Here is a 16,649-nt window from a genome sequence, read left to right as displayed (position 1 = left end):
ATTTGCTTTTTGTTTTGTTTTTTTTGGTAATTAAACTAAAATTTTATATTAATGTTTTATTTGCCTCCACCATTTAGAAATCCTGCTCTGCCTTTGCTACATGATTTTACATCACATGATATTTAGTGCATAAGAAATTGATAGTAGCAAATCAAGTGAAAAACTCTCCTAATACAATAGTATAATACAGATTTGCTGAAAATTTATGCACCATTCTTATATAAGATTTTCTCTCGTAGGACAATTCACAGTGACAGCACAAATGCACACCAGAAATAAATAACATCTAAAAAAAAAGCAAGAAAACGAAAAAAAAAAAAGGAAGAAGAAGATTAACATCTAACAAATATCGAAGGAGATCAGTCTGTATGCCAGCTTCTCCAATTCCGCCTCCCTCTTCTCCTTTTGATCTTAACCAACCATCCATGTCTCCTCACGATCACAAGGTCGCTAAGAATTATTCCAACAACCAGTCCACTTGTATATCCTGCCAACACAAATTTCCAATCTAATTTGAGTTGAGACACCGAATCACCATCATCTTTTTCGAAAGCTGAATTTGGTGGTGGCAACAACATTGAATTTTCACATTTCTTTGATAATAGAGCACCACACAATCCAGGGTTACCCTCAAATGAAGTATTGTCAAATGCATCAAATTGTTTCCCATGAGGTATAGGCCCTGTAAGATTGTTGTGAGAGACATCAAAGATGGAAAGGAAGCCGAGCTGTGACAATTGTTGGGGGATTGCACCAGAGAGACTATTTTGAGAAATGTCCAATGATTCAAGGTCATTGAGGTTTTCCAATGCTAATGGAATCTGACCAGTGAGTATGTTGTTGGAAAGGTTGAGTGAGCGAAGGGCCTTTAGATTACCAATCAATATGGGAATCTTCCCTTCAAATCTATTGCATGATAGATCAATGGCAGCAAAATTATCTTGGATGTATACATGGTACCTCTCTACCCCTTTATGTGTTATCGTGATTCCATAAAGGTAAATTAATCTCGAACGAGTAGTTCCCGAAACAATATAATGCAATATAGAATTCATATATGTTACATCAGTGCTGATGACATTGATAGCTTTCATGGAATTCCAATTGGAGATGTATTGGGATGGCAGCTCACCTGTGAAATTGTTGTAAGATAGATCAATGACTTGCAACTTGGGAAACTGCATATCGTTTTCCGGTTCTCCAATGATACTGTGGAACCAATTATGACGCAGAGTTAGCAGTCGTAACTCGGGAAGAGATCCCAACCAAGAAGGGAAAACATCATTCAATTGATTGTTTGAGACAGCCAGAACTTGAAGCATCATACAATTGGACAAGGAACGTGGAAGATGTCCCCGCAATTGGTTATCGCTCAGATCAATCATTTCCAGATTTCCTCCAGTTTTGCATATTTCAGGAATGATTCCATGAAAAGAGTTGTTTCTCAGATCCAATAGTGATAGCAAAGTAGAATTTTCAAAGCATCCTGGAATTGTGCCGCTCAACATGTTATCCGACAAAGAAAGTGCATCAAGAGAAGCCAGATTGCAGTAGTGTGGTGAAATGTCTCCCGTTAGCATATTGTCTCTAGCCAAAAATTTCTTGATCGATGGTGGAGGAATGGGAAGTGGACCTCGTAGCATGTTGGATTCAACTACCAACATCTCAAGCTTGTTTTGATGCCAAAGGAAATCAGGAAACTCAAGTAAGTTGCACGAACTCAATCCTAAAGTGGTGAACTTTGCAAATGTTGCATTCATGTATACTTTCTCATCAAACAGCAGTGTCAGATTGTTATGACCTATTTGGAGGTCAGTGAGACTTTCCATGTTAAAAAACATGTTGAATTTCACTGTGCCACCTAAATTGTTATGATTAAGGCCAAGCAACTTTAGATTATTGAGTTTGGATAACCATTGTGGAATTGGACCATGAAATTTATTTCTGTTAAGACGAAGTTGGATCAGTTGGGTAAGGTTCCTGAGTGAAGATGGGATGGGACCGGTCATTTGATTGTATTCAAGTCCTAGATGAGTGAGTAGGGTGAGGTTCTGAAGAGAAGACGGGATGGATCCATTTAAACTGTTCTCTCCAAGGTATATCTCGGTAAGTTGGGTAAGTTTCCCAAGTGAAAATGGAATAGGCCCTGAAAAATGGCACTGACTAGCAGATAGCAACTCTAATGAATCGAGCATTTGGATTGAAGATGGTAGGCTTCCAGAAAATTTGGTACCTTCAAGGTTTAATATTTTGAGAGGACTTGGTCGGAGGAATTCAGGCAAATAGCCACTGAGATTGCTGTTGGATCCTATACTAAGATTTTCTAGATTTGGAAGTTGAAAAATCTTCGCAGGAAATTCACCTTGCAGTTCACAATCATAAAGACCCAGCAATGTCAAGGAAGTGAAATTTGCAAGGACATCGGGTACTTCGGATGATATGAGTACATGGTTGAGATTAAGTATTTCTAAACCAGTACTCAAATTTTGCACCAGGCTTCTCATATTGGGATTTTTAAGCTCCAAATAGTTTTCAGACAAATCTAGGGAGGATAAGTTAGACATTTTGGAAATTTCAACGGGGACTTGACCAGAAAAAGCAGAAGCAGAGAGATCAAGATGGGTCATCTCTGAAAATTGTCCCATAGAAGTGGGAATCAGAGAGTAATTGAAATGGTTATCAGAAAGATTCAACCTCCGAAGATGAACAAGGTTAAAAAGGGTGCTGGTAGAGTTGATAGTGCCATAAAGACAACTACCGCTAAGGTCAAGCCCAATCACATTACCTGTCTCCTCATCACACTCAACGCCATCCCACGAACAGCAATTTCCACTACTTGTTTCTCCTTGCTGCGGATTATTCCACTGTAAAACTTTGGGATAACCACCTTCGTAGCCAGAAGCAGATTTGTTAATGAGAAAGCTATCCTTGAATTTCAACAAGGCTAACTTCTCGTCTTCATGACAACTTGCAAGCTGCATAGAAGTAAAAGAGTAGTGATCATGATCAGCGATAACAATCTCATACAACAAACTAAGTTTCAAAAACAGAAGTAGCAAAATATTCAATCCCATATGTATATATGTTTAGCTTCGATTGTTTTGTTTCTTTTCTTTACTATATGTCTATTATAACCATGGAAGTGCTAGTACCAAACTAGAAAATAAGGTTATCATATATGGAGCAAGAAAACGTGGACAGCTATAAATACGATTTTTATATCATATATGTATAGACTTTAAAAAGTTTACGTTCACCGCTAAAGTTAGTCAATGGTCATTTATTATTATTTGTCCTTTCTTGAACAACGAGAGATGTGACCCACTGAGCGTAATTTAGCTTTTTTCTACGGATTTAGATAAATTATTTTTTATCCAAAAAAGAAAAAATCCATTAAGATAAACTATTTGGATATATTATACTGCACACTTTCTAAGTTTCTCTTAATTACAACCAGATATTTTTATGAAGTTATAAAAATATAAGCATAAGGATATCCGATTGTAATAAAAGAAAATTTCGAGAGTGTACAGTATAATATACCCTAAACTATTAATATAAAATGGCAATTGCTCAAAATCTTCGGCGTTCAGTAACCATGTCTGGTTAAATTCAAATGATCCATACAGTTCCATACTGTTGGCGTTGTGAAAGAATATTGGAAGAGAAAAAAATTGGTCATTTAAAGAACACTTATTTTTATATTCTATCATGTATTTTTATGATCCCGCATATTTATTATCCTATAAGTTTTGCAAAATAAATGTCGAAATTCATGTTAAGAACATTTTTTAACAACTTCTTTATCTAATTCTTTTAATTGGCAAAGCCACAACTTTTAAGAATGGCAAATATCAACAAATTATTATCAATATTTATTTAGACCATAATATTAATTTTCCAAATTAATATTTTTATTTGATTGACATATTATTTTTGGAAGATCAATTAAATAGTATTAATCCCACATTGATTGGAGATGACAAAGAGACAAAACTTGCACATATATAAATTATGATTTTGAAGTTGTTTTTTTTTGGAAAAGTCCCACACCGAAAGCGCATGAAGTATTTGGCCAATTTTCTCTTATATAAATTGAAGCTCCATTAGCTTTGAAGAGATTTCTACACACCTCGAGAAGTTTGATTCAGTTGGCGTACCTTTTTCTTTTATTTTCTTTGAACTGTTATAGGTTTGAAGTGGTGATGCGAATCTACCCGAGACTGTTCAACCGTCAACCCGTTGGGGTGCTGACCCAATACAAATGAAGGTGGGATCGATCACTAGGGCCCAAGCCAAGAAGTTCAAGGAAAATCTTGCTGTCTTCATACAAGGAATAAGTCATAGTCAAGAGGGGCTGGCCATATCTAAAGAACCTAAGGCCTGTTTTACTTATACAAGTAATATAAGCCAAAACGGACCCGGGTGACGTTTTTGGTGACAGTATGGAGGTCAGGTTGTATGAATTGGAACCCCATCCTTATGAGTTCAATTCATATGGAGAATGAGTCATAGAAACCAGCCAAAGCAGCTTCAAAGCCAACCAATAAGGTGGTTTGCGCACAAGGGGAAGAAAAGGCCGGATTTGCTGTATTCCTTGCTGGCTTTACTGTATTTTACTGTATTAGCCTTTTCTCACACTTCCAAGCAAGGGCAACATGAGGAACTTCACAATAAGCTTATTTGGCATTCCACAAAGATTATTGAAGCTGATTTGGAGTCCAATTGGATCAAAGAAGGGTCATTACCAACATAGCCGAAAATTACCATTTTTAGTTTCGTAATTTGTTTTTACTTTTTGTTTTAGGAAACTACCATTACTTTTTGGCTTTTATTTATTTATTTTTTGGACAAATAACTTTAGGAAGGTTTTTATTTTATTCTTTCCATTGTAAATTAATTAATTCCTAATTTAATATAAAGGAATTAATTAATCAAACTTAGATTAGGAAAGGAAGTATAGTTTCGGCCAACTAGGTTTCTTTATGTGTGTGGCCGGTTTTTCCTAGGGTTTTTAAGGTTTATTTTGTTTCTTTCAAAGCCTATTTAAAGGCTTATTTTTCAATAAGAATACAACTTTGATTTGAAAAAGAAAATACTTGTGAGATTAATTATCTCTTTGTTCTTTGAGAACACCTAAAACACCATTAGAGAATTGGTTGTTTTAGCTTGACTTATCAATAGATTTTCCATCCCCTATTGTGGCGTCTACATTATACTAAGGTTTCTAACCACAGGTTGGTTAGGGGTTGAGGTCCATTCCATTAAAACTTGAACTTAATTGAGATCCGAGCTAATATAATACGGGTTTAGGCGCAGGTCGTCCTAGGTTCGTATCAAGTGGAATGCCCGCAAATTTAGGAGACGACAGATTGTTGGAAATTTTACGACATTGTTCCAACATATCTTTTTGGCACACCCAATGGGACTACACAAATTTTCAACTAAAGACAATGGTTCAGACTCGATCAAGGTCTCTAGAGTCCGACACCCGTAACAACAACAACGAAAAAGGAGTTCGTAAGACTCTCAACTTGACGGAGATGTCCACCCAAGAGTCAAGCCATGAACTATCCCGATATCTGAATGAGGGTCAAAAGAAGATGGAGTTATTCCAAGAAACCCAACAATGATTCCAGGAGACCCAGCAACGTCAGATGGAAGGCATTATGGATTTGTTCCGTCAATAATTGCAAGTTTCTCAAGCCTCGACGAGTGGCGTAAGGCCATTTACTAGCCAAGAAGAATAGGTGCAGGCCTTTTCGACCATGCTTGAATGCAACACGTCAAGAACTGATGCACCAACTATTCCGGTGAGAACAAACAAAAATGAAGGAAGGATAGTCGTGCTAGAATGACAACCTTATATTCCCCCACCAACTCGGAACCCAATTTATGGTGGAGGAGGAACTAAAAACCAAGGCCAGAATGTTAGAAATGGGTAGGAGGAACAGATTGTACTAGCCCCTCAGGCCGTATCACATGTAGTGCAGGCTTTTCAAGCCACACCTTATGGCATGCAGGCCCCTCAGGCTGTAAATAATGCTAATAGACGAAGGGCAGACTTTCAGCCCCATGTTTTCCTACCTATCCAAAGTTAAGATCATGGTAGGGGGCATGCTGAACAATTTAGTCAAAACTTTCTGTGTAGCCAAAATGGAGACACGGGCATAATGTCTGAAATTGGATGAATAACGACCATAACATGGATAGGGAGGCCGCTGAGACCATAATCTAGGAGATGATCGACCTCGTATTCAGAAGAGTTGATCGACCATCCTACAAAAGTCCTTACCCCGAGGCCATTGATCGAATAAAGTTTCCAAGAGGATTCAGATTTCCTGAATTCACCTTGTTTTCAGGTGAGGAGAATCAATCCACTGTGGAGCACATCGGCCGCTTCACTATCCAATGAGGAAAAGTTGTGGCCAATGAATTTTTAAAGCTCCATTTGTTTGCTAACTCTTTGACAGGTTCTGCTTTCTTGTGGTACATCAACGTGCAACCAAACTCGATCCATACATGGCAAGAATGAGAGTAGAAATTCCATGAGCAATTTTATAGGATTGAGCCGGAGATCTCCATGGCGGGTTTGTCTCTTTTGCGTCAGATGGAAGGAGAATCAGTGGAGAATTTTATTGCCCGGTTCAAGAGGGCAAGGATCAGAAGTCACTTGGATATACCAGAAAGAGAGTTTGTCAAGCCAGCCTAGAACGGACTGAGCTATAAGCTTTAGAAGAAGTTTGAGGGGACAGAGTTTCATGATTTGTTCGAGTTAGTCTCTCGAGCATCTAGATACGATAGTATTTTAAAGGAAGAGTATCAGAGGAAGAACTCATGTCAGGGATCATACTATAGAGACCCAAATATGGAGATTTACTTGATCAAAGCTGAAGACAAAGGAATCAAGGATGCCTCCGTCGAAATCGATGCTGCTGAGGTAGTGGCCACTAGGCCATATGTATGCAAAGCCTTAGCTAGACCAACAAGGAACCAGAGGATTGCTCAATTGGTCATGGATACGAAAAAGAATCAGCTCGAGCCGGAGAAAGTCTATAGTTTCGACATTTCCAAAGCTGATCAAATTTTTGACCATCTATTGGCCGACAAGGTAATTAAATCACCTAATGGCCATGTTTTACCCACAACTGAAGAAACTAAAAAGAAACCATACTGCAAGTGGCATGGTATGTGGACACATCAAACTGTTCACAGTGTGGTGTTTCGAAATGCCATCCAAGCACTAATTGATAAGGGTACCTTGAAGTTCCTGGAAAAAGTAAAGGACGTGATAGAGGTGGATAGCAATCCTTTCCCATCGGCCGAAGTGGATATGGTTTTAGCTAACATTTATGATTTGACCAAACCTAAAGTCAAGGTTTATTTAGGACAACCCTCATCTAGTAGAGTCTGGAAAAGGAAAAACAGATCAAAGAATGAGTATTCAGCCAAAAGGGCCAAACCATCTACTCAGGTACTTTGTACTCATTGCAAGCATGAATTTGATGATGGAGAGAAGCAACCTGTAAACATATGTGAGTAGAATGTGGTAAAATCGCCACCAAAGAATTACAGACCTCATAGTCCGAAGTCAGTGTTCCAGTGCTTAAGGCCAAAGGTGCAAGATGGGCATCGGAAGCTGACCCATTAATACCAGGGGGGGCAATTTGACTCCAAGCTTCAGCTAACATTTTTAAGAGAAAATCGAAAAGGATTGGTTTCTCATACAATTGAGAAGCCAAGGATATTTCAGCCACCGATTACAGAAATAGGCCGCTGGTACCGAGCAGAATATAAGCATTATCAGCCGCTCACCAGGACTCAGAAGAGACGGATGCAATGGCAACATGCTGCAGCTAGAAGATTGGCAGAAGAATCAAAAGCTCATGAGAAAGCTGCTGAAAAAAGGCCAATGACAATATTAACTCGGCCTGAAAATCAGAAAGATGATAATGTATTGAAGGAATTAAAGTCGCACCTTTGTGGTACAGAAGATAGGCTAGAGGGTTTGAAGAGGATGGCCTAATTAACGGCTAAAAAGTTCGTTGTCTCATCAGAATCCGTCCCTTCTGAAGTAAATAAGCAATCTATGGTATAGGTTAGGAAGCAAAGCGCTGAAGTTATCCCATGCATAAAGAATTTGGATGACGACCTTATGAAGGAAGACATGATTGATTCTTCAACCAATAAGAAGTTGAGGGTCAAATTTGGAACCATGGATGAAGTGACTTGTAATATGGTCGTTGTCTTGCCATTAGCATTTGAAGCTCACCCTAACCAAGTAAGTGTGATGGAAGGGGATGTTATGGAAGACGGAGACATCAAGGTAGAGATTGTAGAGGACACTGAGCCTTTAAGGAAGGAGTTAGATTATTCTCACCCTCAAGAGATGATTTTGAAGAAACCGACAGAAAGAATGGCACAACATTTGAAGCCACTCTATATTAATGTTCATTTTGATGGCATGCCTGTAAATAGGGTTTTGGTAGACAATGGAGCCGCGATGACTATTTTGCCTGCTTCAATGTTGGCTAAGTTATCCAAAAGCAAACATGACCTTATCCCAATCGAGTTGACAGTTAGCAACTTCCAAGGAGGAGTTACAAAGGCAAAGGGTGTTCTTCCAGTGGAGATTACTGTGGGGGAAAAGTCTATCATCATATCATTTTTTGTCATGGAATCCAAATCTAGCTACAATGTCTTATTGGGTTGTGATTGGATCCATGCAAGTTTGTGTGTGCCGTCGTCCTTGCATTAAGCTTTGTGGTTTTGGAATGGCGAGGAGGTTGAAGTGGTTCAGGCTGATAGTCGACCCTTCTTAGTTAGTGTTAATGCAGTTGAAGCTTGGTACTCCGAGGATGAAGTCGGCCTGGTCCAATTTTTTGGTAATGACAAGCAAGGCCACCCTGTAGGGGTCATGGCCTGGAAAGATATCAAAAGGTTGCACAAGGTAGCAAAGGAACTTGGGGATGAGCTGCTTCGACCGACAGTAGCCCGAATATTAGATATTAGCATAAATAGTTCTTAATGAATATACTCTAAAAAGAAGAAGAAAAGATAGTGGCAATTCAAACCACCATTAGGAAGTTAATGGCGTATATGGTAGAAAAGAAGTTGGAAGTTAATTCTGCTATAAACTTGGTCGAATGTATTATGGAGGATGATTCCGGTGTTGATGATAAGCCCATCTTCGATGAGATTCAGTTGGCACCAGTTAAGATGGATGACTCCAAAGTCGAGGTTCAGGATCCACTAATAGAAGTAAACTTAGGTACTGATGAAGATCCTCAGCCAACATTTGTAAGCGGCTTATTGGAAGCTGATTTATGAGACAAAATTATTGAACTTCTGAAGGAGTTCAAAGATTGTTTTGCATGGGATTACCATGAGATGCCTGGCTTGGATAAAAAATTGGTAGAACATCGTTTGCCAACAAGGAAGGATTTCGGGCACATAAACAACCACCGAGGAAAATGTCACACTTAAGGTGAAAGAAGAAATTGAGAGGTTGGTAAAGACCGGCTTCATCAAGACAACTCGATATGTAGAGTGGTTATCTAATGTAGTCCTAGTGGTGAAGAAGAATGGAAAGCTAAGAGTATGTATCGATTTCCGAAATATGAATTTGGCTACACCTAGGGTTGGGCAAAAACCGAACTGGACCGATCAAACCGACCAAACCGACATATTTGGTTTGGTTTGGGTTGGTTTTAATTTATTAATCGGTTTGGTTCGGTTAAATATATAAAAAAAAAAACCGAAATGGTCGGTTCGGGTTGTAGGTTGGATAAAATTTATCCAACCCAACCCGAACCAAACCGATCATCAATTAAACTAACATTTTATTTTACTTTTATATATAAATATAGTATATAATTATAAAATAAAACTATTATTTTATTTATTGTGAGAATGGGATTGAAGAGTGTGGAAGAAGACTTTTTAAAATAATTTTTATTTTTATGGGTTGTTAGTTTATTTAATTATAAGTTCATTTTAAAATTTAAGATTTCAAATATGGATTGTATTCTATTTTATAATTAATAATGGTTGTAGATTTGTTATAGAATTTATTTATTGGTGTATGATGTATTTGTATAATTAGGTTGTAGTTGTAGACTTATATTATAGTTATATGGTTTTATTTTGTATTATCTTACTTGTATTGTAGTTGTATGGTTTCATGTTGCATTGTAGTTAATAGTTAGTTTATTTGGTATTTTTGCTAGTTGAATGTATATTAAAATTATTTAATTTAGATATTATTTAATTTAGATAATAGCTTGAAAAATATGCTTAATTCAAAATATAATGCATGAATATGATTGAAGATTGATAATTAAAAAGGCCTAAAAAAACTTTATACAATTTTGAACCCAATGTGTACAATTTTTATCTCAAAATAGCATAAATAAAAAAATTTGGGCTGAGATCCAAACCGACCTAAACCGTTAACCCAACCCAAACCGACCAATGATCATCGGTTTGGTTCGGTTCGGGTTGAACATAGTGGTCGGTTTGGTTTGGTTTCGTATCCAATCCAAACCGAATTGGTCGGTTCGGTTTAAAAAAATCTATAAAACCGAACCAAACCGCACCGAACCCACCCCTAGCTACACCCAAATATGAGTATCCTATGCCAGTGTTCGATTTACTTGTGGATGGAGCGGCCAAGCATGTAATTCTATCTTTCATGGATGGACATTTCGAATGGGTTGTCATGCCATTTGGTCTGAGGAATGCAGGAGCTACATACCAAAGAGCAATGAATGCAATCTTCCATGATATGATTGGGCATATTCTAGAGGTTTATAATAATGATGTCATTGTGAAATCTGATGTCATGAAAGATCATATGGCTGATTTGAGAAAGGCATTCGAGCAGATGAGAAAACACAAGTTGAAGATGAATCCTATAAAATGTGCATTTAGTGTCTCTGCAAGTAACTTTCTAGGATTTTTAGTCCATCAAAGAGGCATTGAGGTTGACAAAAATAAAGTTTGGGCAATTTTGGAAGCTAAACCGCCGTAGAATAAAAAAGAGCTGCAAAGTCTTATTGGAAAGATCAACTTCCTTAGAAGATTCATCTTTAATACATCTAGAAAAATTCAACATTTCTCAAAGTTACTAAAATTGAAGAATGAAAAGGAATTTGAATGGGAAAGTCATCATCAAGAGGCATTCGATCGAATAAAAAAAAATACCTGGCAAAACCACCAGTCATTATGCCTCCTCGGAAAAATCAGCCGCTCAAACTGTATATTTCGGCCTCAGAAAATATCGTTGGCTATCTACTAGCCTAAGATAATGAATTAGGAAAAGAGTAGGCTATATATTACTTGAGTAGAATTCTCATGCCAAATAAGCTGAAGTATTCTCCGATGGAAAAGTTATGCTTGGCATTATATTTTGCAACAACAAAGTTACGTCACTACATGTTACCGACTATGGTGTTTATTATTTCTCAAACTAATTTAATCAAGTATATGCTGTCAAAACCCATTATCAGAGGGCGGATTGAAAAGTGGACAATAGCATTGTTAGAATTTGCATTTAAGTATGTGTCCCAAAAAGCAGTGAAAGGATAAGCTTTGGCAGACTTTTTGGCCGACCATCCGTGTTTAGAGGTGGAGGGTGGAATGGAACCAATAGAGATAGCTTCAATTTCCCTTACACCTTGGAAATTGAGTTTTGACGGATCAAGGACGCAGACTTCAGCAGGGGTGGGAATTGTAATTGAATCCCCTAAAGGACGAAAGACACAATTTGCATTTCAACTCGCCTTTGAATGTCCAAATAATCAGGCAGAGTATAAAGCTTGAATCATCGGTTTGGAAATTTTGAAGGAACTGGGAGCGTCTACAGTTGAAATAATTGGTGACTCAAAGCTGGTCTTGAAACATTTGACGGGTGAATACAATTGTCATAGCTTGTCTTTATCTGAATATTAGATGGTGGCAAATCAACTTATACAAAGTTTTGACGATGTAGTCGTTCAACATGTGCCAAAGGAATTGAATTTTAAGGCTAACGAGATGGCCCAGATAGCATCAGGAGTATATATTCCGGCCGAGTTGACGGAGAAGGTCATAAGTATACAAAAGAGGAATTTCTCAATGTTGAAGGAAAGATTCATGACGGGAGATATTTTTTGTACAGAGAGAGATGAAAATGATTGGAGAATTCTGTTGGTGAAATACTTAGAAAATTCTAATGGAAAAAATGACATAAAGACTCGCCTAAGAGCAGTTCAATATGTCTTATTTGATAAGCAGTTATATGAGAAAAGTTAAGACGACTTACTTTTGAAATGCTTAGGCAAACATGAAGCAATGTTAGTAATGGCCAAGGTGCATGAAGGCATCTGCAGTGCGCATCAAGCAGGAAAAAAAATGAGGTGCTTGATAAGAAGACACGTTTTTTTTTTTGGCTGACTATCCTGTCTGATTGCATTAATTATGCCAAAGGGTGTACTACTTGTCAACGTCATGGTCCAATACAGCATATCCCAGCCGTACCATTGAACCTGATAGTCAAGCCTTGGCCGTTTTGAGGATGAGCTATGGATTTGATTGGAAAGGTGTACCCTCCATTGAGTAAGCAGCATACGTTCATCATCATTACCACCGATTACTTCACTAAATGGGTCAAGGCATGACTGATGAAAATAGTGAACCAAGGCAATGTGATCAAGTTCATCAAAGAAAATATAATCCATAGATTCGGCATACCAGAAACTATTACTGCCGATCGCGGAACAGTATTCACTAGTGAAGCGGTTGAAACATTCACCAAGGAGTATGGGATCAAGCTCACTCATTCAACCCCATATTTTGCTCAGGCTAATGGTCAGGCCGAGGCAATAAATAAAGTCCTCAAAGGTATCTTGAAGAAAATGGTAGATGACAATCTAAGGGATTGGCACAGCTTGCTATCCGAGACTTTATGGGCTTATCGGACATCAAAGAGATCTGGTACCAGAACTACACCTTTCGCACTAACATATGGGCACGATGCTATTCTACCCATGGAAGTAACTGTGAGATCTCTATGGATTGCCCAGCAACATAATCTTACTCCGGATGAATATAGTCAAGCCATGATGCAAGAGATAGAAGAGTTGGACGAAGTGAGATTGGCCGCACTAGATCATCTCCAAATACAAAAGAAAGCTATGGAAAAAGTGTATAACAAGAGAGTACGATTTAAGGACTTCGGTGAAGGGGACTTAGTGTGGAAAGCAATCCTACCAATTGGTTCTAAAGATCCGAAATGTGGCAAATGGTCTCTGACCTGGGAAGGGCCGTTCACTGTCACCAAAATTTTAGGGAAAAGAGCGTATCAACTTCAAGACATGGATGGTATAAAGCATTCCAACTCGATTAACAGCTGCTTCTTAGAGAAATTTTACCCAACTAGTTGGGAGGCTCATGAAACAATGAAGGCAAAAAAAACTAGTTAGGTGCATTAAACATGAGATTAAGTCTTGTACTCATTATATCATTTGGCATTAATAAAGTTTAGGGCCGAAATTTTCACGGCCATTGTTCTTTATTTTTTGTATATGGCTTGGCTAATTTTGGCTGCTCATAAAATATGACTGTTATATGCCGAGTTCAAAAAAACTCAAGCATAGGATGAATTTTATTGTTAATCTCAAACAAGACTTAATAATTTAGAGAAGATAAATTTGTTTGGCCGACAAACGGCTAAGAATAAATTTATTAAGGAGCTATAAAATTCAATGGATCGGTCTGACAAAATAAATAACAATATCTAGAGAAGGAAAAATGATAAAAAAAAAAAAGGGCTACTGCTCTCCAAATACATCATAAGCTATTTTTTTGAAAGCTTCCCACAAACCATTACAGTGCTGGATAGTTTCTTCAGCTTGAGATCTCCTATTTCTAATTGCTTTGATCTTCTCTTTCGTATTGATAATTTTCTCTTTGACAGAAGCAGCTTGAGTAGACAAGTTCCTAGCATGATTAACCTTTTCCCTGAGATTAGCTTCTACAGTGGATAATTTTTCCTTCAATTCCTTGATCTCAATAGCTAGAATAGCAGCTTCTTGCTTTTTTGCAAAATGGTCAGCATGCAAGGAAGCAAAATTAGCTTGGAAATTAGAAAAAGAAGTGGAAAGTTTTTTGACCTCATCAATATCCCACTGTGCAGATAAAAAGGAATCCACATCCTGATGAAAAGTGGCATGGATCTCAGAGGCACAAGAACGGACACTAGCATCCAGTAAAGAAGTATTGCTGATGATGTCAAATGACTTGTCTAGTTTTTCTCATGCTTCATCTTTAGTTAAGGCCTCAAAACCTCCTTTGAAAAAGCTAACAACATAATCAAAACCTTTTTGGACTTTTTCAACTTCAGAATTATCCGTTTCTGTCTGAGTGACAATTGGAGTTTTTGCAGCAGGCATAGGCGAGACTGGTCCAAGAAGGTCGTCAACATCAAGGAAAGTATTTTCTCCAACAGATAAAATAACAGATAAAGAAAATTATTTCAATATTTGAAATATCTTGAAGTGTAAATTATTAGGTGAATATATATACGTTGGATTTGTTTCCTGTTGTGATAGAGGGAGGTTTGGGAATAGCAAACGAGGCCGGAGACACCAAAGGAAAAATAGAAGATTCGGCCAAAGAAGAAGGAGAGCATTTGTCCAAAGTTTGGCCATTATGTGATGATAAAAGAAATTTAATGAGTTGACATGTATGAATAATGGAAAGAAAATACCAAAAGTGACATAGCACCATATTAATAATATCACTATGTATGTCATTTATTGGAGATTGATCGTCGTGAGAAGATGGGACGATAGCCTTTTTATCTTCGCATGCCCGGTGTGGTTTTTTCTGCATTTATCGAAAAAGTTAATTTTAGTATAAATAAAACTAAAACCACATTTACGGTGCTAAGTTATACCTGATTTTGGGTTATAGGATTGTCCCACTTTTTTCGTTTTTTGGAAGTGGTTTCATCAGCAGATGAAGGGGCTAAAAGTTGGACATCAGATGAACAACCTACAAGAGTAAAATAGTTAGTTCAAGAAAAACCATAGTTGCCGAAGGATGTTGTTTGCATAAAACTTACTAATGTCTAGAGATTGGTTGGAATGTGGAGGCAAAAATGAATCCATTATCTATTCAAACTAACCATCGATAGCCTTGGTGGTGGGATTGTGTTTGGAAAAGACACGGATGGCAACATCCTCAACAGGACATCAGAACACAGCATTGACAATCTTGGTCCACCAATCATTGTAGTTCCAAATGGTATTCGAATTAGACAAGAAGACACTGTACTTGAAAGAATAGCTGGATTGCTTGAACGTAGTATTGCATTTCCTGAATTCGTTGATTGAGGAAAAGGATGGCCGATCTGTGGAACAAAGACACCCATGGTACAGGAATAGCTTGGCAAAGACCAAATTGTCGAGCCACGAGGTTTGGACAGTAAACTTCTACACCACACTGATTGGATTTGAATTTTCGATCGAAAGGAAGATCTCGATTAATCAGCATGCTACACCAAATAATCTTCAAAGTCTTCATTAATGCAGGGTTTTTCTCTATTTCCTGGCAATGATTAAGTACAGTACTCAACCAAGAAGGAAAAAAAGGATATCTGGTCAACACAGAAAAAGTCTCCGGAGCTCGATGGTCTGTGGAGTAGAAGAAGTCAAAGCAATCTTTGGCCGAATGTCCCTGCAAACCATTTTGAAGGATTTGATGGCCTAGGAGTGTATTAGGTTGTCTTGTGGACAGAGACAGCCTTTTCTCAAGAAAGTAAACATGGAGCCAAAGCTGCAATATCCACATAGGACTGGCGTGATGCGGACCCATGTTAGCAGTGACAACATTGTTGATTCCTCGGTATAGGTGACCAAGAACAAGTGGTCCAAAAGCATAAGGTGAACCAACAGCAAGATCTTCATCTATGTGAATGTACCCTTTCATCACTTGCATCGAAGGCACGCAAAAGATGTACCTACACAACCACAAAAGAAGAAAAGAAAGGCGTTCTTTATCCGAGGGTGGATTGTCTTTGCCTTGGATGTTCTTCAGGAAATGGTTGTAAAAAGCTTCTTACTTTGGGAAGTTGGCTTCTTCATAACGTAGCATGTCATCTCGAGATAGAGCAGTAATGGACAAAAGTTTGCCATGAGGTCTAAGGCCAAGCAGAACAGCTAGATCCATCAAGGTCGGTGTCATCATTCCAAACCTGAAATAAAAAACATTGGAAACAGAAGACCAAAAGCAAAGTGCAGCTGCAATCAAGCCGTTGTCGCATGGGATGTCAAGACAGGATAGACCTATCGTGGCATAAATTCCAGATTTCTTCTAGGTACTGCCATAATAGGGGTCCAGTCGATCCACCCATGTAATCCACTTTGGAGGTGTGACCGGCCATGACTTGAAAGGTTTAGAATCATCCCATTTAGCCCATTCCAAGGATGTTGAGGAGAATGGTAGAACTCTATCCAGGCGAGTTCGGAATGTATTTTCAACTTCACAAGGCATTTTGTCTTTGAATCGAGGGCCAAGGCTAAATTCTTTGTAGAGCTGGTTTCTCTCAATCAAAATCCTGTCATCAATAGCATCTTTGGTATAATTGATAGCTACTCAAGCTGCTC

The 16,649-nt window shown here is 38.1% G+C and overlaps 2 protein-coding genes across 2 annotated transcripts; one reads left to right on the top strand and one right to left on the bottom strand.

The window, feature by feature from the left end:
* Positions 1-359: 359 nt before the first annotated feature.
* On the bottom strand, positions 360-3,074 carry LOC107435134 (receptor-like protein 7). Its single transcript, XM_060818854.1, has one exon. The coding sequence runs from the start codon at positions 3,072-3,074 to the stop codon at positions 360-362; it is 2,715 nt and encodes a 904-aa protein (XP_060674837.1).
* A 9,588-nt stretch (positions 3,075-12,662) lies between these two features.
* On the top strand, positions 12,663-13,463 carry LOC132804450 (uncharacterized). Its single transcript, XM_060818853.1, has one exon. It carries the CDS (start codon positions 12,663-12,665, stop codon positions 13,461-13,463), a length of 801 nt encoding a protein of 266 aa, XP_060674836.1.
* Positions 13,464-16,649: the final 3,186 nt, after the last annotated feature.

The sequence above is a fragment of the Ziziphus jujuba genome, chromosome 7, assembly GCF_031755915.1.
Source record: "Ziziphus jujuba cultivar Dongzao chromosome 7, ASM3175591v1".
Classification (NCBI taxonomy): domain Eukaryota; kingdom Viridiplantae; phylum Streptophyta; class Magnoliopsida; order Rosales; family Rhamnaceae; genus Ziziphus; species Ziziphus jujuba.
This window is presented reverse-complemented; position numbering and strand designations above follow the sequence as displayed.